The 26,168-nt window shown below is 51.5% G+C and overlaps 1 protein-coding gene across 8 annotated transcripts in view; it reads left to right on the top strand.

Moving 5' to 3' along the window:
• Window positions 1-24,649, top strand: part of LOC135993789 (protocadherin gamma-C5-like) — a 118,931-nt gene extending 94,282 nt beyond the window's left edge. For all 8 annotated transcript variants that reach the window (XM_065643863.1, XM_065643860.1, XM_065643862.1 and 5 more), the window contains exons 2-4: window positions 1,578-1,636; window positions 16,499-16,587; window positions 22,296-24,649. In XM_065643863.1, coding sequence (XP_065499935.1) covers window positions 1,578-1,636; window positions 16,499-16,587; window positions 22,296-22,522 — 375 coding nt within the window. In that variant the 3' untranslated portion in view covers window positions 22,523-24,649. The remainder of the gene's footprint in view (window positions 1-1,577; window positions 1,637-16,498; window positions 16,588-22,295) is intronic.
• The last annotated feature ends 1,519 nt before the right edge of the window (window positions 24,650-26,168 follow it).

The following is a 26,168-nucleotide window of genomic DNA, read 5'->3' on the forward strand; positions in this document are numbered from 1 at the left end:
AGGAGGTTATCTGAAAGCAAAGTTTTTGGTGTTTCTTTTGCTCTGTTTTAGAGGTGTGTTGTAGAAATTGCTCATTTCTCAACTCCCCAAGTGTTAAAAGGGATCATTTTCCAGCTTAGCCCTTTCGAGCAAGGGACTGAACGTTGTGACATTTTTCAGAAAGATCTGATAACCTTATGTGCCCTTGGGCTTGCAGAGATGTAGGCAGCAGCGTGCTTTAAAAACTTTAGCCACTTGTATTCAGACATCTAAATAGAGAGGTAAGTGACTGTATTTAGCTGTCACTTTTGTAACTGGGATATAAAAAGTCAAGTAATTTTGTGTCATAAATGTCTGCCCTAAATTTGAAAGTGGTAATTACAACAGGAATTCAAAAAATAGATTGGGAAAGGCTTATCTAGTCCCGGATTGTGTGTCAGCCTGTGCAAAAATGTGTATCTGAAATCTGGAGGGCAAGTATTTAAACAGCTTAATTTGTGTGCAGCATGGGTACCAGTGGGGCCTCTATTTTAGGGGATTAATTTATTCTAATATATTCTTTCATGAGAATCATCAAAGCTGTGGATAAATTAGTGAAATCACATCTACTAAATAAAAATCTAGGTCAGCTTTACCCGTCTTCACTTTTCCTTAGTAATTGCATGTACAAGCAGAATAATCCTATAAAATTGCTGTTCCACTGTATGGACTGTGAACTGCTCATTCCTAAGGTAGCAGAGAGAAATGTTGTCCTTTCCAGGTAGCATGTTATTATTCTGGAGTTAATTAAGAAGATTAAGATTTTCGGAAGTATGTGTCTTCCAGACAGAAAACAGTTCTGCTATTTAGTGCTCTTCACAAAAGCGTGATTCAAACAGGAATATACAAGCGTGCTTCATGTCCTTCCTTATTTACAAAATGTCCATTGTCTGATGGTAAAATAACACGGGCAGAAAGCGATATGGGGGTTTACTAATGAAGTTACAAAGTGTGCTGCTGTGTCTGAAGTTTATTGTGTCTCCTAAACAAATAATGCTTTTTTCTTTTGCTGTTGGAAGTTTATTCTTTCCTCTGTGGACAGAAAAATACTGTAATGCTCTGAGGCCCCAGCATCTAGGAAAAGTCATTCAAATACAATGTGTGATCTCAGGCAAGGCTTTTTCAGGACAGAAGAAGGACAGATTAGGAAGGTCTGTTATCATTTTACCTTCTGGCATTAAAAGCATCTTTCTCAGTATCGATTAACTCTGCCACCCCCACCCTCTCCCTCCTCCAAGCTCCTTCCTTTGCTACCATCGCTCCTGCTGAATTGATGCCCTTATCAGTTTATTTCATGCTTCATTTCTTTCACAGCCTGGTTTCCTGAGCTGCTTTGGAAGATTATTCACTGAATGGTTTTTGTCATGCTTTTTAGTATTCATGCTGGTTCAGAAATACGCAGGAAAGGGCTGGGGGGAGAGCTTTCTTTTTCTTCTAATTGATTTTCTTTACTTGGAAAGAACATGCTGATATTCCAGACTGAAATAATCCAGGATCAGTTCACTTTCATTTTCAAAGGCAAGAATGGAGGTATTAAAACTCTTCTGTTTTCTCTGCAGCAAGCTCAGCCTAACACAGACTGGCGCTTCTCTCAGACCCAGAGACCTGGAACGAGTGGGTAAGTGTCTCTTTCTCCATCTATGTGTCTGATGAAGGTTTCTCTCCTTTGTGTGCTACTTTCAGAGCTGGAAAGTCCTTGACTGGCAGCTCTGAGGATGGGTGTTCCCTGTCATCGGTAGAATTGTCCAGCCAAAGAATCAGAAATAGGGCTGCTGCTGTGTCAGCTCTGTTTGATACTGGTGTGACAGCTGTTGTTTGCAAGTGTGTCTGCTTTTGGTGTCTGCAGCTCCAGGGGGACAGTCAGGAATTGGGAGGAGCTCCAGGTGAAGTTGTGAGATGGTTAAAGGAGTGTAAAATATGCTTCATAGAGAAAGGCTTCTTCTTTAAAGCAGATTTTGAGCATTTAGACTAGATTCTGCGTCCAAAAACTTGATTCCTCCCCTTGTGTGGTGGCCACTGGAAATCACTGTGTGAGTCCCTTTACCAGGCATAGAGCCTCGAGCTCTGCACTGCTGAAGTGTATTTCTTGCCCTGGCTTGATCACCTAGTACCAAACCACTACGTAAGCCCCCGTGGCAGTCAGAAGTTGGGTAGATGAGCCTCAGGTCCCCAAAGGCCCGTTTGAAGAAACATGTCCCAGCCACATCTAACTCAGCAGGAGCAGCTTCCTCATGGGGTGAGGTCCCTTTAGGATGAGAGGAAATGGCTTCAAGTTGTGCCAGGGAAGGTTCAGATTGGATATTAGGAAAAATTTATTAATGGAAAGGGTTGTGAAGCATTGGAACAGTCTGCCCAGGGAAGTGGTTGAGTCACCATCCCTGGAGGTGTTTAAAAGACATGGAGATGAGGTTCTTAGGGACACGGTTTAGTGCTAGAGTTAGGTTATGGTTGGACTTGATGATCTTAAGGGTGTTTTCCAACCTAAATGATTCTATGATTCTATGAAATGCCACTGTATGTGCTTTCCCCTATGGGCTAATCTGGCTGAACCAGGGTTAGGAACCCTGGATCTAACTCCACTTGTCGGGGAGTTTGGAACCTTTCTTGCATTCCTTGGGAAGTGCCATCTCCAGCACAGGGTGGTTCACTAGATCACCCAGGTGAGGAGTGCTCTGCACGCTTCCACTCGAGGCTACAGAAGAAGAAATTAAACCTAATGAGTGAGGAGACTCAAAGGAAGGAGGTCTCCTAAGGTCTGGTCTTGCTCTCAAAACCATGGCTGAATTTTTTCCAATTTTCATGTGATGGCAAAAAGATGAGAAGCTCTGGCAGCAGAGCAGAGACCTGCCTCCCATGTGAGACTCTGCACCCTCTTGCCTCTGGCCCAATGAAGTTTGGTTTTCTTGGTACATGGTGAGGAAGCATTGACGTGAAAATGTTGAGCAGGCACCCTTCACTTCTCCCATCTTCCCTCCTGGTTCGTAGACAGGCGCGGGGATCCTCTTCAGGGGGTGAGCTCCCTTGAGTACCATCAGGGTAAGAAAGGACTTAAACTGGGAGTCCACCTTCCTCTGTAGATACTCCAACCAGAGATTATTGTATATGAGGAGAGTGGCTCCAAGATAATTTATATGTGACAAGCTTATATTTTTGGGGCTGTACCCAAGGATTGTGTTCTTGAAGCAATTGGGAGTAAATTTGGATGCTGTGCTTCCTTGGCTGGTGGGGTCAGGCACTGCGTCTCTGCATAAAAGAGAGGAGCTCACTCCTCTGTGCTTTGTCATTGCTGGTGGCCACTCAGGCAGCTTCGGTGGAGGTTTAAATGGTGCCACAGGGATCGTCAGGTCCTGGATTTTGGTGTTGGAGGTTGCAGTTAAATGTCTGCAGCATCTGGTTGTGTCTCAGTCTTTCCCTGGGACTGGCTCAATAGCTTAACAGAAAATTAAGAGGCTGCTATAATTAACTTGTTGCAGCAATTTAACTTTGTTACTAGGCTCTCCTGGCTGACAAAGGCAAAATGGAGTGAGGATTTGATGTAAAGCATATAGAGCATTCCCACAAGACGCCAGCCATGGACTTTAACAATAAGGTCATTGCTGGAAGTTTTCTCAGAGCTCTGTTGAATTCCCCATCACTGACAACATTTTAATCAAGAAAAATCTTTCTAACCGTTTATGCTCTAGTTCAAATGACAATTAACAAAGCCCTGTTAATACAGAAGTGCTCCAAAGCTGCTGTAGCAGTTTTATTATGAGAAGCGAGTAAATGAGCCACATTGGAGCAAGCGCTATTGCTCCCTCTTCTCACATCGTGCCAGAGCTCTTCAAGGCACAGAGCTGATGCACTGCAGAGAAACTTAACTCAGTGACAGGGACCTTTTCTCATGCCATGGGACAGTGACCCCCACTCCAGCTCCTGCCTGACGCTTTTTACAAGCTCCAGCCCCTTCGCGATGCCTGAGTGGGAGCAGCAGCATGTGGGGTGGGAAGAGGGCAGGGGGAAAGGCAACCTCAGACTGTCCATGGGGAGCTGAACTAGCGTGACATGTTGGTTTTGGTGCATGAGCCGTGATGTTGGATGTTACCTCTCAGGATGTGTGACCTTGGTGCCCACGGTTGTCCCTGAAACGGCCACCAGCGGTTCACGTCAGTGACTCTTGTGCCAGGGGTTCCCATAGGACGGGCTGGCCCCCTGGTTTGGAGAGGGGCTTTGCCCGAGCACAGGCTGATACTGAACTAACTCAGTGGATTTTAGTTTGTACTGGTTTTCCCCACCTACTTGTGTGCAAATTCCACATTTGCAATGAAACAGCTCATCTTGATTTTCAGTTTTTGGTTTCTTTTATCCTGTTTTAAGTTAAATCACGATGTCTTTATTCTAAACCTGTGTCGCGATGGTAAAGGGTAGAAATAGTACTATCATATGTTCAGTGCCCAGTCCTGCCATGTCCCTGCTGATCAAACAGGCAAATCCTGGAAAGCAAGCTGCTCTCTGTTGTGCTCTTCCCAGTGTTTCGGTGTCTGGTGTGTGAATTCCCCAGGCCCTGGTTGATGATAAAGCAGAGTGCAAGGGCAGAACCTCTCCAGCACCATGAGCTCCCCGAACTGCAGGGCTCCACTTGGTGCTTGGGGAACACAGGCCACCTCTTAGCTGAGAAGAAAAAGAAGGGATGTGCTTTTAACTGCATTTGCCTGACGCAAATTAAATAGCAATAAAGACAAGGCAGCTTAGACTGGCGGTTTGAATTGATCCCGGAGGGAGTTCGGCATGGACCCTGAGCCAGGAAGCGTGCTTAAACCCACATTGCGATTCTTCCTTTGCTGCCTTCATGGGAGCTGGAGGAGGGAACAATCTTGTCTTTTCTTAGCGTAGCCCTGCCCACTCAAACAAATCCCACATGTCTCTGAGCACCTGGAACCAGGCAAACCCAGGGTGAGCTCAATAACCTGGGACCATCTCTCAGTCTTGCACATCGCTGCATTCACAGTGCAGTTACGGGACAACAAAGAGAATTTTTCTTTGTTCTGAAACACAGAAGAGCTCTGATGCACATGCTCAGGAAATAAGAGCTCAGACAATATCCTCTGAAAATGTGGTGGGGAATCAGACCTGAGTAGAATGATTCTCAATCTCATTTGGTAGAAACAGGAGGATAGATTAATGAATTAAATGATGTTTGTGTTTTTTTTTCTTAAAAAAAAAAAAGCATCCTCGCTGTCTCTGGGCAAATGTAAATGACTACAGAATGATACGGAGCAGCAGATGCCATTCCCAGACTAATCAGATCAGTGGCTGTTGCGGAGATTACAGTGATGAATTGTCCCAGACGCAAAGTCCAGCAGCGCTGCAGGACAACCCTGTGGGATCAGCGTGGGGTTTCCCTGGGGGGTGTGTATCGGGGAGAACACAGGGAGCGGGGCTGGTACGAGGGACCCATCTCGTTGCTATTTAACTAGTTGCCAAAGGAACAGAGCCCGGGCCTGTGCCCTGCATGTTCCTGGTACTTGCCTGACCCTGCTAGCTCTTTGTTCTGATCACTGTGGGATGGTTTATTCAGGAAAACACTGTGCTTAAGTCAGGATTTCCTTCCTGGAGGTGTGGGGAGGGCTCTGTGTTGCTCACAGATGGGCATGGGATGGTGAGACAACCTGGGATGGGAAGAGCCGGTATGTCCTGGGCAGCTTGTGGGAGGAGTGGGGACAATCTCAGCCATGGGGATAGGCTGGAAGGGGATCCCAGGCAGGAGGCAGCCAAGAGATGGTGTTGGGGGACTCACAATGAGGTGGGAAGCAATGTGGAAATCCCCAGTCAGGAGTGGAGGGAGGAGCAAACATGTGAAGAAGATATAGAATGCCATTTCGCACCCCCCCCACCCCCATTTATTTTCTCCAATCCTGTATCTCCCTGTGTTAATACTTTCCAGCGCTGTTGCCAGCCAGACTCCCTCTCCCATGGCGAACACAGCCAGTAGTGATGTTCGCTTCACTCGCCCATTAAGCAGCATCCCAGCTGCCCCTTCTGACTCTACCACCCCGGCTGTGCAGAGGGAGGAAGGGGAGTGCAGCAGAAAGGGTTTGCAGCAGTGCCCATAGGAGACCTATGAAGGAAAGGAGTGTTTTTTTCATTCTTTGTTTCATTTTCACACCTGAGCTCTAAGAATTGGACACACAGGGCTAGTGGCAGCCTGCCTGTGTGTGGTGTGGGATGGGGAAGGGAAAAAAGGTGTCCCAAGAATAGTCCTTAAATGCTCTCAGGTGCATTCTTGGGGTTCAGAGTGTACAGACACACTGCCAAAGGGTGGCTGCAGCTTGAAGGGCTTCTGGTGTGTGTTTGGGGTGGTTGTAGAATCGTAGAATCATTTAGGTTGGAAGAGACCCTCGAGATCATCGAGTCCAACTGTTAACCCAGTACTGGCACTAACCCATGTCCCTAAGAACGTCATCTCCATGTCTGTCCAACCCCTCCAGGGATGGTGACTCCAGCACTGCCCTGGGCAGCCTGTTCCAATGCCCAGCAGCCCTTTCTGGGAAGAAATGTTTCCTAATGTCCAATCTGAACCTCTCCTGGCCAGCATGACAGCAGCACCTCAGTGTACCAGGACATGTCTCTGCCAAGGGGACACCATATGTGCATATCTGGGGGGCCATCCCAGAGCATGCAGCAGCTGGAGCCAGGGGCCAGAGGCAGAGGGAGACGCAGACATTCGTGGGCTTACGCAGCACGGGGGTGTATACACAGCAAAAAGACAACTGGTCACAGATGCAGGCTCGAGCATGTCCTTCCTAAAAAAAAATTACTTGCTAACCCAGCAGACACAGGGGTGTCTGTGGGTGTTGTAACCCTGTAGGAATTTACGTTGCAAATTTGCGTAATGTTATAGGGGACGCAGTAGCAAGTACCATAAAGCACATGCACAGATGCACCAGTAGGGATGTAAAGGTAAACGCTGATAGATTTACCTTCTGTTCACTCTTTCATTGAAAACTTGTGAAAACGGGCACACAGAGACGCTGATCAAGCTGCAGCAGTCCTGTCCCTGCCCTCCAGTGCTGGGTTGCAGAGCCACGTCCCTGTAGCTGTGACCTTTCCATCCCTCTCAAGCCCCACCGTGGCTCTTGTGGCATCTTTTCATAGCCTCACAGATTCACAGAACAGTTTGGGTTGGCAGGAACCTTCAAAGCTCATCCAGTCCAACCCCCTGCTATGGGAAGGGACTTATTCACCCAGATCAGGTTGCTCAGAGCCCCATCCAGCCTGGCCTTGAAAATTTCCAGCGATGGGGCTTCCATAGCTAATCTGGGCAGCCTGTCCCAGTGCTTCACCATCCTCATTGTAAAACATTTCTTCCTTATGTCCAATATAACCCTCTCCTCTTTTAGTTTAGAAGTGTTGCCCCTTGTCCTGTCATGACAGGCCCTGGTAGAAAGTCTTTCTCTTTATTATAAGCTTCTTTATATACTAAAAGGTGCAACAAGGTCTCATGGAGCCTTCTCTTCTCCAGGCTGAACACCCCAACTCTCTCAGCCCGTCCTCCCAGCAGAGCTGTTCCAGCCTCGGATCATTTTGGCTCCTCTGGCCCCTCTCCGACAGGTCCATGTCTGTCCTGTGCTGAGGACCCCAGAGCTGGACACTGTGCCCTGGGGGGTGTCATGAGAGCTGAGTTAGAGGGACAGAATCACCTGCTGGCTGTGCTGCTGGTGATGCAGCCCAGGACACTATTGACTTTCTGGGCTGCAGAGCATGTCCAAAGAAGAGCAGCAAAGCTGGTGAAGGGTCTGGAGCACAAGTGTGATGGGAGCTGCTGAGGGAGCTGGGGGTTCAGCTGGAGAACAGGAGCTGAGGGGAGACCTTCTGATCTCTGACCTGCCTGAAAGGAGCTTGGAGCCAGGGGGGGTCGGGCTCTGCTCCCCAGGAACAAGCGCCAGGACCAGAGGAAACGGCCTCAAGTTGCGCCAGGGAGGTTGAGGTTGGATATCAGGAAAAATTTCTTAATGGAAAGGGCTGTCAGGCGTTGGAACAGGCTGCCCAGGGCAGTGCTGGAGTCACCATCCCTGGAGGGGTTTAAAAGATGTGCAGATGAGGTTCTTAAGGACGTGGTTTAGAGATGGTCTTGGCAGCGTTGGATTTACAGCTGGACTGGATCTTAGGGTCTTGTCCAAGCTAAATGATTCTATGATTGTGGTTTCCTATCAAGTGCTCCAGAGAAAATGCTGCTTTAAAGCATTATGAGGCTGCTCAGAGCCTGGCTTTGCTCTGAGCATGGGCTGTGGCCCTCTGGTGCAATTTTGGAGAGGATTTGGGATGCCAGGACAGGCAGGAGTTGTTTTGACACTGGGAGCAGGAGCTGTCCCTGGATAACTGCTCTCCTTTCCCCTCATCCTGTGGAGCTGAGCTGATACTGGGGCTGGAAGGTGAAGGTTTTGTTGCAGTATGTCCTGGTCCCACCCCACCTCCCCTTCCACAGCCAGGAAGCCACGAAGTTGGTCGCCTGTGCTGTGCACGGCGCCTGCGAGCACTCCTGCTTGCAGAGTTCCCCCTTTTGTCTATTAACAGCCCACATTTCAGCAGATCCAGCATTTTAGCATCTTTTTAGATCACGTAGCCTTCTTCAACTGAATGTTTTCTTCCCTTATTGACCATCTTGGGCCAATAATCCCTTTATCTGCATTTGTCACGGCCCTTGAAGTCTGAGCCATCCGGATCCTGCCAGGTGGGACAAAAGCTGGATAGCCTTTTATGGAGAAAGGGAAATATCCCTGTGATGGGACGTGTTTCTCATTCTAGAAAGCCCCCAGAATATCAGGAGCTTCGTCATCACAGCATTATGTATAGAAATGCTATTTTAGGTAATTTAGCAGGTGCTACGTGTATTAGTTTAATTTTTCTTCCTCCACCTGCTTCCTGTGCAGCTGAGCACATGCCATGGCTGGCTGCAGGGGTGCAGGGATCTGACAAATACACAACAACCTTTCCAAAGAATTTCTCAAAATATCCTTCCCGGGGTGTTTGGGACATGGGTGGCAGCAGGATGGGCTGGGTGAAACAATCACTGGTCTCAGCTCTGGCTCATTCAGGAGGACTAGAAAAGTCCCCAAGGAGGGGGACACTACCACTGGTCCCACTTTTAGAGACATGGTGGCCTTTTGTTCTGCCTCTGCCTGGTCGAGCAGCATCCCAGCGGCTCCGCTGGCTGGGAGTAATGACTCGCTGGTGCTTTGGAGGCTGCAAATCTTCCCCCCCGCTTGCCTGCTAACATTTTTCAATCCCATCTTTGCAAAGTCATGATCTGAAAGCTGGGCCTCGTCCAGACCCTCTCCAGCCCCTGTAATTGCATTACAGAAGCGGCAGAGAATGCGAGGAGCGTGGGGGAAGGGCCGGCAGCATCCTCTGTGAAGGAAGGGAGAAAGAAAGCAGGAAATTGTGGCGATTTTGGAGCTGGTTCTATTTTTTTGGAGGCTGGCGCAGGTGGCAGGATAGAGGGATGCTGGCCCTGGGGCTGTGTCCTCAGCCGTGGGGCTGTGTCCCCAGCCCGCCCCGAGCACGGAGGAGGCTCAGCACCGGCAGGGACGGATCCGTCCCCTCTTGCCTGTCACTTTGCCAGCCTGGAAAGGCGTAGGCTGAGATTTTATGTCTGCTGCTGCCTCTGACTGGAGCTGTGTGTAGGAGGTGGCAGGGAGGACTTGGAGGAAGCTGGGAGAGGAAACAGCAGTTCAGGGGGGATCAGGCTTTGGGGGCAGCCTGGGGGACCAGGGGATGCCCAGGAATGGGGCTGGAGGAATGGGCTGTAAGATGCACCCCAGCCCTTGGAGCTGGGTGGGAAGGGGAGGGCAGAGTGAGGAGCTGCCAGGGGAGGTGATGGAAAGGTGGGAGCAGCAGCCAGAGCTGGGGAGACAATGGGAGGGAAAGGAGAAAAGGCTGGGAGGAGAAACAAACCCCAGCCACGTCCTCAAAGCCCGAGAGCAGCTGGGGCTGTGGGGTGGCAGCGGTGCTGGCTGGAGGGCTGCTGTTGTAGGAGCCAGAAAGCCTCAAATGAGGGTGGAGGGAGGATGGTGAGGGAACATCCTCAGGTCAAGTGCTGCCCGCAGCCCTGCCAGGCACGCACAGGGTGCCCGGGTCTCGCCCATGGGGTGCTGGGCTGCCCCCTTCAGCCCCTGGGGCTCTGCCAGCACCACTCTGGCACCAATAAATTTCTTCAGTTTATTGTGGTGCTGCTACGGCTCATGTTTCCAGCTGCAGAGTGAGGAAAACAATATTTCAGGAATCCACCGGGCAGTTGTGCAAATAAATGTTTGCAAGGTCTTCGGCTGCCATAGTGACGAGCTCCATAGCAACCCCGCAAGGAAATGAATAATTCTGTGCTCGAAATGGAGGTTAAAAGGGATGTGGTGGCTGGGCATGTCACAAAATAGTCGGTCAGCAAAGCACCTGCGTCCACCCTGCACTGCTCAGGAAGCTCTTACAGCCCCTGCACTGTTCTCCCCACCATGTCCTGAGCCCCCTAAGCTGCTGCATCCCCAGGTTTATCTCAAGCGTGGGTTTGCTTCCTTCCCTCTGTTCCTAGCTGGAAACATTCCCGAAAATGCAAGCCAGCTCTTTGCCGAGCTTCGAAGTGTGGAGCAGAATTGAACAGGAGAAAAAAAAAAATCCATTCTATGGGGGATGGGTTTTTAGAAAAAAAACCCAAACTATTCAGTCAACGGCATTTGTATTAAAAACAGAGTCCTTGGAGTAATTTCCATAGGAGCCAGCCCTCCCATTCCGGGCAGTGGTTAAGGCAGCGCTGAGCAGGGAGCAGGGCTGCAAGGGGGGGATCCAGGTCTGCCCGCCCCGGGCAGGGGGAGCAGGGCAGGGCAGGCTGCTCGCTATTGAATCGGTGATTCACAGCTCTGATTCACAACTCTGTTCTATAGCTGTGGAAGGCAGCCAGATCTGGTCATCAGCTGTGTGCCTTTTTCCAATGCGATAAGTTATTTTTGGGTGTTTTTAGATTACAGCACTTTTCTTTTTTTTTTCCGTGCCTTTGAATTCTGGTTGATTGCACTGCAAGTAATTGAGGCACTTGAATTTCCTGCTTAGAGAAGTGAGCTCAATACGATTTTTTGCAATGCTAAGGCATTTCTAAAATAGCCTTTCTGCGTGGCATCATGGGGAGCAGGCACACGGCTTTGGGGCTGTTTGGGTAAAATTCAGGAACACTGGGTGCTATAGATTTGCAGAAAAGGACCTGGGTGCCAGCAGGTTGAACGTGAGTCACCAGTGCACCCTTGCTGTGATGGAAACCCCCTGTATACTAGGTTTTACTGGTAAGATTGTAGCCAACAGGTCAGGAGAAGAGATGGTTGCCCTCAATTTGGCATTTATGGGACCATATCTGGAGCACTGTGCCCAGTTTTAGGGCTCCCCCTGCAACAAACACATGGCCAAATGGGACCCACCAAAATGATCAGAGGTCTGGAGTCTGTGGCAGGGGACAAGAGGCTGAGAGCTCCTTCAGCTTTGAAGGTGTGAGAGTTAGAAGGGTCTCATTGCTGTCTTCAGAGGTGCACAGTGAAAGGACAAGAGTCAACGCGCACGTGTTGCAACAGGAAAAATTCAGAGTAGATATTAGGAAACATTTTTCACCTGATGGTTGTGAAACACTGGGACAGGAGACCAGGAGAGATGGAGAAATCTCCTACTCAAACTGGCTGCTCAGAGCCCTGAGGATCTAATATGAAGTTGGAGCCAGCTGAAAGCTTGGCCCTGTTTGAGGGGGGTGTTGGACCTTCCCACCGTTGTCAGGCTGGGTACTTCATGTCCCTCTCCATCTGAAACAGTCTGTGACTTTGTGATCCCACAGGGCATTAAGGGGATGTAGGGCTTTGGCTGTCCCCCTGTCACTGAGGTGTAGCTGTAACACAGGGGCCAGTGAAGTCCACTACGTGAGTTCACGTCTGTTCACTCCCTAAGACCAGAAGAAAGGAAAAGGTTCTGAAACTGTCTCCCCATCCTCCGGCGATGAACCTCAGGGTGAGCCGTTCCTTACATGTGTTCGTGCCATCCGAGGCACGGAGACACGGCTTGGACAGGAGGAGCTGCTGTCCAGTGCAGCCCGTTGATCGAAGAAGAGGTGGGAGGGGAGGAAGGAGTCTTTTGGGAGGTGGAAAATGTGATGCTGACATTGCCATGTCAAACAGGGAGTTGAACCTGGGCCTCCAATTTCAAAACAGAGTTCAAACCACCAGAATATTATGATGAAAAAAAAAAAAGGATTTGTCACTTCCTTGTGCTTTCCCTTTCCCCATCCCTGGATCCCACCAGCATCGTGGGGCAGTGTCCAGAGCCAGGAGCAGGGTGCTTCTGGGCACGTTTCCTGCAGCCCTGGAGAACCTGGGAACCTCAGGGGGGGCAGTTGGTGGGGCAGGAGCTGCTGGGGTTAACCAGTGCTGGATGGGTTGTAGTTTGCAATGGGGTTTAGGTTCCTAAGTCCTTTATTGGATCTAGCCTGAGGCTCTATTCCCAGCCCTGCTTGTGATATTAACAGGTCTCTACAGCCCCAGGGCTGTCCCCTCCTTGTCCCCACTGCCTGGACAGCGGTACCCACATCCGAGGAGTCTTATCACAACCATCATACAAGCACTGAAATCAGTTTGCAAGAAGAGCAAATCTTGCTTCTGGCTTTCTTGAAATTGTGCCACGGCACATGTTGCGGAGGATGGATATAAATAGTTGCAGCAGACGGCAGGTATTTTGGAAGCGGTGCTGTTGGCAGGGTCGTGCCGGGGCAGCCTCTGCCACGTTAGGGATTGTTTGCATCCTCTGCAGATACACGGTTGTGAGAGCAGTGCCCTGTGCCTGGTGGGGATGGATCGGGCAGGCGGTGCAGGAGGGGAAGGGACGGGGGGTTGTGTGGTCCTGGCACAGGTCCTGTGTGTCTTTGGGCAAGTTGCTTAAGACCAGATTTTCCATAGAGTCCCTGAGACTGTCCATACGCACACCCTTACATTCAGAATCTCAAGGTTCAAAACCATTTGCTTCTGAAGTTTCAGGCTTTTAAAGTTTTATTAACAGCTCCTGTGTAGTCAATACATTTGGTACTTCCACCCTGATGTACAGCAACTCAAGTATATAAATAATAGGACAAATAATACAAATACAGTTAAGAAATGCTTTCTTAGAGGCTGGACGGGGCTCTGAGCAACCTGATCTGGGTGAATATGTCCCTGCTCATTGCAGGGGGAGTGGACTGGATGAGCTTCGAAGGTCCCTTCCAACACAAACTATTCGAGGATTCTAAGTTCTCAAGCATTTATATAACAGAGGCTACGTCTTTATGGATTATCACACACACCACCTGTGTACCTCCAGTACCAAAATGCAAAAAATTATGAAGATGTGGAAAAAAAATGTAAAAAGAAGGTTCCTTTCAAACTGTGGAAAACAAAAATTTCTTCTTTGCTAGAAGTGAGATCCTCTGCAGTACACTGCAAAACAGAAACAAGGATTAAGAAGCACTTAAGTAAAAGCACTAACAGCTTTTATTTTAGGTGATTATGGGCATAAATGATCCTGCAGATTTGGGGAAATCTAGTTTAGCAGAAGTACTGTATGCGTGAAATGTAATGTCTTGATCCCTAAACAAAGGCTTAACAGGAGTGGCTTTATACAGCTTCAATACAGCACAAAGATGTAACTTCAAGAGGAGTAGTATTGTTTGTTACATTTACATGTGGGTAGACATTTGACAAACTTGTGTCTCCTGAGGGCTCACGCTCATGTTTCAGTGACAGCTATGGTAGCCTAAAGATATAAGCAAGATGCTGTCAGAGTAAGCTTCTAACAGGAGGTCATGACTTTTCTTAGGTCAACTGACACAATCACAAAAACATTTCACAAGACACTTGAACTGATGCAATAGTGCAATAGTGCTTCCACTTAACCATGTGCACTTGACATTTCCCTTAAAACAACTTTGGTGCCAAATCAGCCAAGAGCTAACTTAGCCAGAGTTAGAGTTGAGTCAGCTCATCGAGGAGACACCAAATACCGATGCATAAAAAGAAGCATACAGCACTGTATGGCTCTGAGCAAAGGGACACCTTCTCAGCACTGCTAACCTCTAAATGAAACTCAGACAACTGATAATAGCTTATGGGGAAAAGGCAAACAAGCTGTTGAACAGCAAACCTCATCTGCGGATCTGAAAGAGAAGTCAGGCTCCAAGACTATCTGAAAACACTTACTCTGCATTTAACTTTGTTCAGCTGATTAATTGTACAATTTGAAAGGAATGAGCGATTCTCAGTTCCCCCTTGTGTTCCACAGGTACAAAAGGGAGAGGTGATAAGGGAGTTCGCCTATATGTACCCCTCACTGGGTCCATACCAAGCGCTGTGCCCAATCAGGGCCATGTGGGGCCCGATCAGAGCTCACGGGCACTCTTATCGACCTCATGCATCTGCAGTTCTTCATCTTGTGTGAGGACATTTGCACAGGGAGGATGGGGAAAGCTCTTATGTGCTCAGGGCTTCCTCCTTGCAGAGCTCTGATGCAGCTGGGGCAGTAGCTGCCCGTGCTAGAAGGTCACCATGGCAGATACGACCTTCAAGAACGTGCCAGTGGGTCTGTTCCATTTCTGAAATGGCCATATAGAGCCTGTCCTCTGTGCGGGGGCTGCAGTGGGTGCGGCTGGTGGGGGCACTCGGGCAGCAGGATGCTCAGCATGGTGGTGAAGAGCCCATCTGCCGCCCGGCACGCCGTGCTGAGTTGGCACCGGCAGTGCCCGTGCCGGCATTTGCAACGTGTGGGGTGCCGAGCGCTCAAGCATGGAGCTGCTAGCGGGGAACTCCAGAACTGGGGGAGATCTCGGCTTCTTGAGCTTGTCTGAACGGGGCTTCGGGTTCTGAGCAGGGCTTTGGGGTCTGAGAGGGGCTTCAGGCTCTGATTAAGGCTTTGGGGTCTGAGCGGGGCTTTGGGATATGAGCGACAGAACACTGGTGTCAGAACACTGGACCAGGCTGCCCAGGGAGGCTGTGGAGTCTCCTTCTCTGGAGACATTCAAAACCCGCCTGGACACCTTCCTGTGTAACCTCATCTGGGCGTTCCTGCTCCGGCGGGGGGATTGGACTGGATGAGCTTTTGAGGTCCCTTCCAATCCCTAACATTCTGTGATTCTGTGACTGGGATCTGAGCGGGGCTTTGGAGTCTGAGTGGGGTTTTGGGATCTGAGTGGGGCTTAGAGGTCTGAGTGGGGCTTCAGGGTCTGAGCAAGGTTTTGGGGTCTGGCAGACCCTGGGTGTAAGGGCTGGGACCACAGTGGTGAAGGAAGAGGAGGAGGCCACCTCCGTGCCTTGCAGTCCGGTCGTTTGAACACTTGCCTGGGAAATGGGCTCAGCTCTCTCCAAGGGCTTTCAAACTCCCGCATCTCACTTTTGTAGAGCTTCTGGCTGCAAGAGCGGGGCAGACCTCATCCCAGGCAAGCCAGCGCACAGCCCAGGGGCAGATCCTGGTGCCCAGTGGGCGGCAAGAGCTATGGGTGCTCAGAGCACCCATCTGGGAGAGGGGAGACGGATGCTCTGGGTGCTGTGGTCACTTAGGGTCAGAGCAGAGGAGGACCCAGGAAGCTGGCGAGATGTTCAGGTCTCTGCTGGAAGTGGGGAGACTCCGGAGGGGCTCTGGGAGCAAAGCCCTGACATCTCTGGCAGAAGTGTCACCACTAGTGAGCGGTGGCCGAGCACAGCTGGCACCTGGCAAACATGAGAGCAGGGCTTGTAAGACTGCACACAGACTGCTGATTGTACCTTCGGGTCACAAAACCTCCTTAGTCCAGGTCTGGTAGCATCCTCAGAGGTTTCCCAAGCGGATCTCAGGCCCACTTCCCTTCTTTCCCCTCCTGTTGCTTTAGCCTCCCCAGCACTGCTTGCTGCCAGCTCTGTGGGGCTGCCAGCTGCTCTCGGACTCCCTTCAGAGCAAGTTTTGGGGTGCAGCCGGCTCCATGCTGATCCCAAAGCCCACCATGCCATAGGGCTTTCTCACCTTCCGTCTTATAGATGCAGAATGGAATTGTAGCCTGAAATAGCTTGAAAGGCACATCCACTCACATGGCCTGCAAAAGCAACAGGGGACCTGGTCATACAAGGGTGTGTGCACCTCTGGGGCTTTAGGACCAGAATTTTTCATGGTATTGCACTATATATGGTGGGATTTTTGAGGTGATGAGGTGCTGTCTGTCTCTGAAGTCAGCAGGAGCTAGACAGGTGTTGCTGGAAATACCACTGAGCCTCCAAGTGCTTTTGGTATTGGTGGTTTTTCTTTGAAAGCCCGGTGAGGGATGGAGACCCCTGAAAGTGTCTTGACTCTTGAGTGTTATTTAATAAAAGGATTTAAAGCCTGCAAACGCCTCTCCTCCAGGAGATGAGCCCACAGCCTTGGCTTTTCTCTGACAAGCCCGCTCCTCCTAACTGAGCTCTAGTAACTTGTTGTTTCTTTTCTTTTCCCATAGCTCCCAGAATGGAGAGGAAGGTGGAGCCTGGCCGAACAACCAGTTTGACACAGAGATGCTCCAAGCCATGATCCTGGCTTCAGCAAACGGTTGGTCTCCATTGCATGTCAGAAAACCATGCTGCTTGCTCTCGTGTGGACATCTCAGATGCGTGCCAGTAGATAAGATGCTGGTGGGATGTATCTGAGTTAGCTGGGGTGGTTTCAAAAGTCCGTCCTCACTAGTTGCTTGTGGAAAAGCATTGCTTTCTGTGTTACCCTGCAGAGAAGAGAGGTCAGGAAGGATTCAGGCAGAGGAGACACCAGGCAGCCATCAGCATCACGCATGCTGTAGACAGGGTACCTCTTCCACCCAAACTACATTATCTATTAACTGTATTGAATGTTATCTGGCTCATGATGTGGTTGTGTTATGTGAAAGAGCCAGTCTTGAGCTGATATTTTATAAACTACTTGGTTCCAGAAGGTCTCAGTAAATGAAACCTCTGCTGTGTTGCAACTTGCCGTACGGCAAGGAGGTCAGAAGCCTGGAAGATTTGCTTGTGCCTGGAGGCTGGGCCAGGAATCCAGTAACCGCCTGACTCAGTATCCCCTGCAAACCTCATGTCCAGACACGTCAGTGTGTGCTCCCTGCTTGCACCGGGTCTGTTGTCGAGCCGTGGCCTCACCAAGGTTTTCCCCACTGGCTGCTGCCGCCTTTTTGCAGTTGTAGTCACAGGGGTTTGGTTTTGCGTTGGTTTGTTCTGGTTTACGGCTGTGCCATGTGGAAGCGCTGGGCAGGGAAGGGTGTTCCCATGAACCCGCCGTCTCCATGGCTTTATATAAAAGACATGCAATTATCACTCTGCGTAACACTATGGATAAAGAGGGCTGGTTTTCCTACAGCCTTTATTTATAAATACCTCCAAGTGTTTTCCCCCTTGATTTAAAAATAGAAGCAACAGCATAGCCATTAAAACCCTGTGCAAAATGCTTTGGATGTTTCCTTTGAGCTGTTGGGAGAGAAGGAATCTGGGGGAGGAGGGATGGCTTTGGTGTTGCTTTCTTGGAAAGCTGCTGCAGCCGAACTTTGCTGTTCTGCAGACACCAGGCAGCCTGGAGACACAGCTGCTGTGGCCAGGGAGCGGGACGAAGGTCTTGGGCAAAGGACTTGTTTACGCTCAAGGGAAAGAAACAATACGAAAATGTGTCTCCACTCTGAAAAAAGACTATGGAAAAATAGCCTCTGGGGCTGCATGTGGTTATCATCACCCAGTGCCTCCGGATCCGGTTTCCTTGCTCATAAATAAAGATGTTTTTCTGACTGCGGCTCCAGCAGTCCCCGGCATCTGCGAGCTGAGCAGGTCCCTTCCAGGTTAAACACCCACTTCCATGGAGCCCCAGGCCCTATGGCAGCAAATCTCCCCCAATCCACAAGTCTCAAACAGTCCTAACCTCTCCCACGGCTCAGGGAGTTAATTTAAATCAGATCCATCCACTAGATAAGGGCTTTCCCTGCTGCGGCCCCAGGGAAAGGACTCTCCGGGTGCCCCATCCTTCTCTTGCCCATGCGGGTCCCTCGCTGTGCTGGATGGATGGATGGATGGATGGATGAGGACACAGCACAAGCTTTTTCCACGAGCACTGTTGTTTTCATATCTCCCCTGCTCTTTGTCCCCAGCTTTTCTCTCCTCACTCATTAAGCTAGCAGTGTTGATTGGAGCAGGCTTTGATTAGGGGCAGTGCTAATTGCCTGTTAAGCTTTGTGTTGCCCATTAGGACAAAAGGAAATGGCCTCAAGTTGTGACAGGGAAGGTTTGACTTGGATATTAGGAAACATTTCTTCCTGGAAAGGGCTGTTGGGCATTGGAACAGGCTGCCCAGGGAAGTGGTGGAGTCACCATCCCTGGAGGGGTTGAACAGGTGTATAGGGACATGGTTTAGTGCTATGTTTAGGTTATGGCTGGACTTGATGATCTTGAGGGTCTCTTCCAACCAAACAATTCTATGATTCTATCACTGGGTAATCGTTCCTGGCTGTTGAAATGATCCTTATCTCTTCCTGTCACCTGCTGAGCTCTGGTTGAGCTGTGGGCAGGCAGGTGGGACGCAGTGACACAGGTCATGGCACTGTGTGATATTTGCTCCGAGTGTGAGCTGGTCTGGCACAGAGCAGATAATGCTGACTGGCACCGCACTTGAGTCTGTGCCAAGCAGAGACTGCCCAGGGAGGAAGAAGCTCCTTTGATGCTGCTCTGCTCCATGAGCATCTAGAAGGGGCTGGTGATGCTCTACCTGCATCTCTACTCCATGCTGGGGTTATCCTTCCTCACAGCAAGAGGCAGAGCTGCTCCTGCCAAGCCTGTGCAATCCAGTCACTCTGAGGATTAAATCCCTTGCCCAAAGGCTAAACCACGCTCCCAAGGCAGAGCATCCAGGGAGCTGGTTCCCCCCAGGGCTGTGACCCTGCTGTAGGGCTTCTGTCTCCCTTCCTGGGCTCCCTTCCTCTGGATCTTCCTCCCTTGGAGCTGGGAATAACGTGAAAAGCCAGTGTTTTGAGCCATCTGATGGGGCAGAGGCAGCTGTTAAGCCAGACCAAGCAGCACAGATGCTCCAGGACACCAGACACTAAAGGGCAGACATCCCATCCTTAAAATACTCTGGCTTCCAGTGGGGATTTATAGGGGTGCCGTGAGATGGTGGGGGAGCAGACAGAAAGGCAGCCCGAGGTCTTTGTCCCCAGCCCCACAGCCCTGACGTGCTATATTGAGTTCTCCTGAAAGCCCCACCAGCAGCTGCAGCAGCATCTGCTCCGGGGCCACCTCCATCCAGCCTCTCCTCCCCTCTGTTTACGAGGGCTGTGGAGCCACTAGCTGGTTATTTTTGCCAAAGCCCAGATTCTTGTTTTCCTCTCCAGGACCATTTGGGATAATAGCTGGCTGCTGGTAAAGGCTGAGCGTAACCTTCCCAGCAACAAGAGCTGAAGTGCCCTGCTTGGCAGGAGCGGCTCAGTGCCCATTTATAAACCTTTATTGTCCCAGTTCTCAATTCTTTTCAGCCTTAATGTCAATGTTACCTAGAAACAGCCCTTTGCTCTTACCCGGGACCAACTGGCAGGCTGGGAACCTCACAGGCGGCTTTTTCTCCCCGATGAAAGCTGTGCTGTGCCTGCAAACTAGTTCATGGGGACCAGTTGTCCTGGATGCTGCTGGCAGCCCCCAGCTTCCTTGCTGCCCTGGTGCAGTGGGGATGGTCCAGGGCAGTGGCACAGGAGAAGGTGCCCAGGCCCACCAAGCCCCCAGCCGGGCTGTATCCATCTGGAAAAGCCCAGAAAAAAAAAAAAAATCTCCCTCCTGCCAGAGACCAGAGTCCACCTCCGAGCTGGTTGCTGGCTACAGCCTGGCGTGACAGCACATTTCCAACTGTTCTGTCCCCATTTGTAGCACCCCAATGAGTGTGGAGTTGAGTTGGTTGTTAATGAGACAAGCTGCTGATGAGGTGAGTGCAGATTAGTGATTAATATCACTAACTGTGTACGCACATCTCCTCCAGCCCTCCTCCAGACCTCAAAGCCCCACCAGGTCTGGAAGCCATTTAACTGCAGAAAAATACTTGTGCCAGTGAATGCTTCCACAGCAGAAAGCAAAATAGCGTTTCCCACACTGGTTCGCTGTGTTTGTACCCGGTCCTCGGTGCACAATATCGCCCCTGTTTTCAGACTCGCTGTGTGTTTTCCTCCGCCTGCTCCAGCAGAGCAGCTGTAGCTTTTCAAACTGTGGTTGCTTCATAGTTCTGACCTCTGCGGGGGGATGTTTTGGGGGCTGGTAGGATGTGGCCCAGCTTTTTGTCCAGCTTTCTGGCTGGCTTAGCCACCTCCATCTGCTCAGGGAAAAGCAGAAGCAACACAGAGGCATGCACAGATCTGCTCTGGAGCGAGGAAAAACACGAGGGGATCAGCCCACGTTCTCTGCTTGTCTTTTTTTCTTTATTCCCGCAGTCTCTCTGCCTGCAAAACGAGGGAGCAGCTTCCCCAGACTCAGCCTTGGGCCCTTCAGGTGCCCTTGCTGGGTCTCTCCAGCCTCCCAGGAGAGCTTGCCTGCAGCCACGGGCATGGAGCAGTTCAAAGCTGAGCTGGGATCCACAGTACCCAGTGCAGAGACAGGCTTTTAGCAAACCATTTCTGAGCAGGGATCCCACCCCGAGCCACGCGCTTGCACCGGAGCAGTTCACACAGCAGCCCATGGCAACAGCATCACTTGTGCTTTGCCGTCCCCTGTGCTCATTTCTCCTCCTTTCTCTGAGCATCCCCCATCTCCATCTGGTCTCTACCTTCCAGCATCCCGGGGGGGCCCAAAGCCCTTCCCCCCCGCTGCGCTTGCTCTCTCCGTGCTGGGGCTTTGCAGAGCGACAGGAATGAATTTGCCTTCCCCTCCCCCTGCTCCCAGATCTGGACCATTGGATGGCTTCAGCACTGATTTGCTTTGTGCTCGGCTTCCTAGAGCCATTTTGTGGTACTGCAGGGGAGGGATTTTCTTTCTTATCTCATGTGCTCTGCTCTCTGAATAAACCTGGCTGGAGAAATACTGGGGGCAGGGTTTTAACTCTAGCGGAAAAAAAAAAAAAAAAAAAAATTGGACTTCCCTTAATGCATTACTAATGGTTGTGGCTGTACAAGATGTTCGTAACGGGCTGCTTTGGGGGCGGATGGGGGTGTGTTTTTCTGTGGACGCAGCAGCCGAGGAGGGGGCAGAGCACGCAGTGTCAGGCAGGGAGGGACAAGCAGCCCCATCAGTGCGAGGGCAGAGGGCAGGTTGTCCTACCCTGGTCAGCCGCAGCCCCGAATCCCAAACCTTTAGTAACAATGTGAGATGAAAACGAGGGATTTTGGTGCTGGTTGTGCCACACTCCCCAGTATGTGTGTTGCAGCCATCCCATGGAGTGATGTGTATGAGGATCAACAATGCTAAGTGGCGGCTCCTGCACTTGGGTCACAACAACCCCATGAATGCTACAGGCTTGAGGAAGAGGACTTGGGGGTTGACAGTGTCTGAATGTGAGCCAGCATGTGCCCAGGTGGCCAAAAAGGCCACCAGCATCCTGGCTGGTACCAGCACTGGTGTGGCCAGCAGGCCCAGGGCAGTGACCGTCCTGTGCTGGGCACTGGGGAGGCCAAACCGCGAATCCTGGGGTCAGTTCTGGGCCCCTCACGCCAAGAAAGGCCTTGAGGTGCTGGAGTGAGTTCAGAGAAGGGAACGGAGCTGGTGAGGGGCTGGAGCACAAGTGTGATGGGAGCGGCTGAGGGAGCTGGGGGTTCAGCTGGAGAACAGGAGCTGAGGGGAGACCTTCTGATCTCTGACCTGCCTGAAAGGAGCTTGGAGCCAGGGGGGGTCGGGCTCTGCTCCCCAGGAACAAGCGCCAGGACCAGAGGAAACGGCCTCAAGTTGCGCCAGGGGAGGTTGAGGTTGGATCTGGGGAACAATTTCTTCCCCAAAGGGCTGTGGGGCATTGGAACAGGCTGCCCAGGGCAGTGCTGGAGTCACCATCCCTGGAGGGGTTGGACAGACGGAGATGAGGTTCTCAGGACATGGGGCAGTGCCAGGGGTGGGTTAACAGTTGGACTTGATCTTAAGGGTCTCTTCCAACCAAAACGATTCTATAAGTCTATGATAGTGCCAAAGAGCAATGATGGGTGGGGGGAGAATATTGGTGGCAACAAGGTCTTTGTTTGACACCCCTGAGGGCCTTTCGGGGCTGCTGGGGCTTGGGGGGGGATCTGCTGGCACTAACAACCTGTCCTTCTCTTTCCCCCCACCCCGCAGAAGCTGCTGATGCCAACTCGACCCTGGGCGGTGGGACAGGCACCATGGGGCTGAGCGCCCGCTACGGCCCCCAGTTCACCCTGCAGCACGTCCCCGATTACCGGCAGAATGTCTACATCCCCGGCAGCACCGCCACCCTCACCAATGCCGCCGGCAAGCGCGACGCCAAGAGCGCCGCCTCCTCAGGAGGCAACAAGAAGAAATCTGGGAAGAAGGAGAAGAAGTAGAGAAGAAGAAGGAGACCTCAGAGCAACAGGGCAGCCAGCTCCAGCACTCCCCCAAACCACAGCCCAGGCCGGAGGACGAATGTGAATTTTTGTAATGCAAAAAGTAGGAAATGCTGCGAATGTATCTCATCATCATCAGAGCTAGGAGCAGGGGCTCGCTGCTGTTAGATCTCATGATGAAAACCAATCTGGAAGCTAAACCGAATGCAAACAAGTGCCCTGTGAATACTTGCTAATGTTTTATACGATCCCTTGGGTATTCGAATATGTAAAGGCAGAAGGTTTTCTGCCATGTCTTTGGATCCAATTTGCTCCCAGATAGTCCGAGAAAGGCACAAGGCTTGTGCTTGGCTTTGCCTAGTGTAAATAATTTTAACGTGGATCTTTTAATTTATAGACCTTCAATCATTTTTTGGAAAGGAAAAGAAAGTTCCTAGTTTAGAGCCCATGCTCCAGATCTTTGCTTTTAAACTTTCCATTGTAAAATTCACCCCCAGTTAATGATAGTGATGGATTTGTTGCTGAGAAGTTGGTAGGGAGTGCTTCAGTTCCTGCTTACCTGTTACCCAGGAAAAAATAAGTAAGTGTTTCTATTGCATGAGTCAAAGGGAATATAGCAAAGCTGCATCCTAAACATAAATTTTTTTTCTTAAGAAGTGCAACCAACGATGGCCTGAAACGAGGTGAAGAAAAACCCTCCTGATGTCTGAGAGGTAGGGAATTCCATGAGGAGCGTGCCGAGGTACGTGGCAGCTGCCCCGGCGGTTCTAGGGGTCTCCGAAGAGCAGACACATCTCATCCCTTCTTTGCAGTAAATATTTATATGTACAGTCAATGTTCTTCTGGAATTTAAGCTGTCTCACTCCCCTGCAGCCAGGTGGCCACCTGGGCGAGTCCTCACCAAGGGGACCAGGGGACGATGCTTCACGTTCCTGCACACCATGTCTGCATGCACATCCTTCACCTCCCGCTTGCACCCACGCAGGCAGCTCCACGGTTCCCGAACGTCCCCGCATGCCCATGCAGCGCGGTGCGAACGCGCCGGCAGCCACCCAAGCTGGGGCTGCCTTGGGAGGGAGGGTGGGATCGGTCAAGTGGGATGGGGAGACTCATGGCTTCTTATTTGGGGTGTGGATCTCAAATAAGGGGGTTGTTCGGGGTCTCAGCTGAAGGGGTGGGATCTGTGGAGCTGCCGGCGTGCGGCTTCAGTGCAGAGTTGGTGACCGAGTAAGTGACAGTTGGTTTGGTGGCGCTTGGGGACCAGACCCAGTGGAGGGACCTGAGAGCTGGAGGTGAGCGTGAGGTGATGCTGTGAAGCCAGCGAGGGGGGTGGCGAGCGGGGGGACGCATGGGACCACATCGGGCCAGCCCAAAGGAGGTGACGCTCCCACTAGCACTGGGTTCTCCACCCCAAGGAGGGAATCGAAGGATGAGGAGTAGAGTTTCACCATGTGCCCATCACCCTTGCGCTAGGCCAGCTGCCCATATCAAAGCAGCTCTGACCTTCCCCAGGGAACCCAAGGGGAAATTTGTGCAGCTGGAGGGAGCAGAGGGGCTGCAGGGTGGCCAGGAAGGGGCTGCACCGGGTGTCCCAAGGGATACGTGGTGGTTTCTTTTCCCCCTTTTTAATCACTAACACATAACTCACCCGAGCACATCCAACCCTCTTTTCCAGCGGTCACCCCCCCATCGCCCCCTCCCCAAACCCAGGGCAGCAGGAGTATCCGCTGCGTTTCATCCAGCTCCGGTTCCCACCCCGTCCCCTGCCCTCCCTAGAGATGCTGTAGCTGAATTGTAGTCTTTATATTTCTTTTTAATCTGCATTTTGAGGTAGTGTAGTGAGTGTTGTGTATTTAGTGGCGTGTTATTTTTAATCTTGGTAACTAACTTGTGGACACCAGTATTTTCAATTTTCTCTGTATCTTCTTTCCATGTGGTCTGTGCTCCGAGTGTACGTGAAATGAAACACGTTTGCCCTTTCAATGTGTCTAATATTGAATTATACTTATATATTATATATATGCTTATATCCTTCTTATACCCATATAGACCAACGTCGATGTGTTACACGCAAGTTTTATACTCTAATATTTATATTGCTTTTTTTCTTTGGGAAAAAAAAAATAATAAAATGGTTTCTTCTGAATAAATGGTATTTATTCTGGTGGGAAGAGGGGAGCACAGATGGGGCCTGTGCTGAGGCTGCTGGCAGTGGAGGGTGGTTTGGTCCCAGCCTGGCCTTCATAGCGGGGATGCTCTTGGGGTGCCCCCACCCTCGGGTCCCCCAGGCCTCTGGGTGGAGGGTGACGCGGCTGTGGGGGACACTGGTGTGTTCCTGGCTGGTGTTTTTGGGGAACGGGCAGGGAAGGCCCTGGCACAGCCCAGGGAGGAGATTGTGGTGTCTGCAGCTACAGCCCCTTCGCCAGTCCCAGAGGGATCCGGCCACCCTTCCCCATCACTGCAGGGATCCACTCCTCCAACCCCAGGGCGATTCGCTTTTTGCGGTGCCCACACTCCCCTCTTTGCATTTGAGGGGCGAATGGGAGGGGGGTCAGGGGCTGCACCTGGGTCTCCCCCAGCCAGGACCAGCCCCCCCGGGTCCTCTCCCTGTGGGGGGTTCTGACACAGGACGGGGAGAAACATCCCGCGACTTGGGGTGTTGCAACTGCAGAGAAAAAAATAAGCTGCTGTTGCGCAGATGTGAGGGGGGGGAAGCGGGGAGAGTGGGGGCAGGGCAGCCCTGGGAGACAGACAGACAGCTCGGGGGGAGGGGATGGGGGCCGGTCCCCCCCCCATCAGCAGCGCACAGGAGGCTCCAGGAGCGCAGGGCACAGCCCCTTCCCCCCACCATGTTCCATCCCACCCCCCCCAGTGCCTCTGTCAGGCCCCCCTGTGCTCCCCAGGATTGCCCTTGCACACAAAGACCACCCCCAAAACTCCCTTGCAGACCAACAGACACTCCCCAAACCCTCCTGCACCCCACAGAGACCCCTGGAAATCTCCACGCACCCCTCATAGGGACACCCCTCCACCCCAAATTACCCTGCACCCCACAGAGCCACCCCTCCCTTTGCACATGGGGTCGACCCTGCTCACCTGTGCACCCACACGGGGACGGGGGTTCCAACCAGAGCACCCTCCTTGGGGGCGGGTGGACCCGGACCACAGGGGATGGCAGGGGGGTGATGACAGGGCAGGGACCCTCTGCCCCCAGCCCTGGTGCCACTGTCCCTTGCACATTGGAGCACCTGGGGAGACAGCTCCAGGGGGGACAATGATGGGGATCAATCCACTGCCAAAGGGGACCAGGGCTGAGCACATCCAGGTGTCACCCTCAGGCTGTCCCCGGCACCCGTCCCAGAGGGGGTCACATTGTCCCGGGACACTGGGCATTGCTGCCCACTTTGCCTGTGATGCCACCAGTGGTGGAGGCAGGGGGGCTGGTCAGACCAGTGGGTCTTTGGTGGGGTGACGGCCACCGCTGGTGGGGAGCAAAGAGGCTTTGCAGAGCTGCAGATGTGGGTCTGGCTTCAGGAGCCCACAGCCACCCCGATGTGTCTCTGTGTCCCCAGCTGCTGGTGTCAGCATCAGGATGTGTGCTGTGTGAGGACGCACGGTTAGTTTGATTTTATTTCTCCTCTCCGTT

The sequence above is a fragment of the Caloenas nicobarica genome, chromosome 13 (genome assembly GCF_036013445.1).
Source record: "Caloenas nicobarica isolate bCalNic1 chromosome 13, bCalNic1.hap1, whole genome shotgun sequence".
In the NCBI taxonomy this organism is placed as follows: domain Eukaryota; kingdom Metazoa; phylum Chordata; class Aves; order Columbiformes; family Columbidae; genus Caloenas; species Caloenas nicobarica.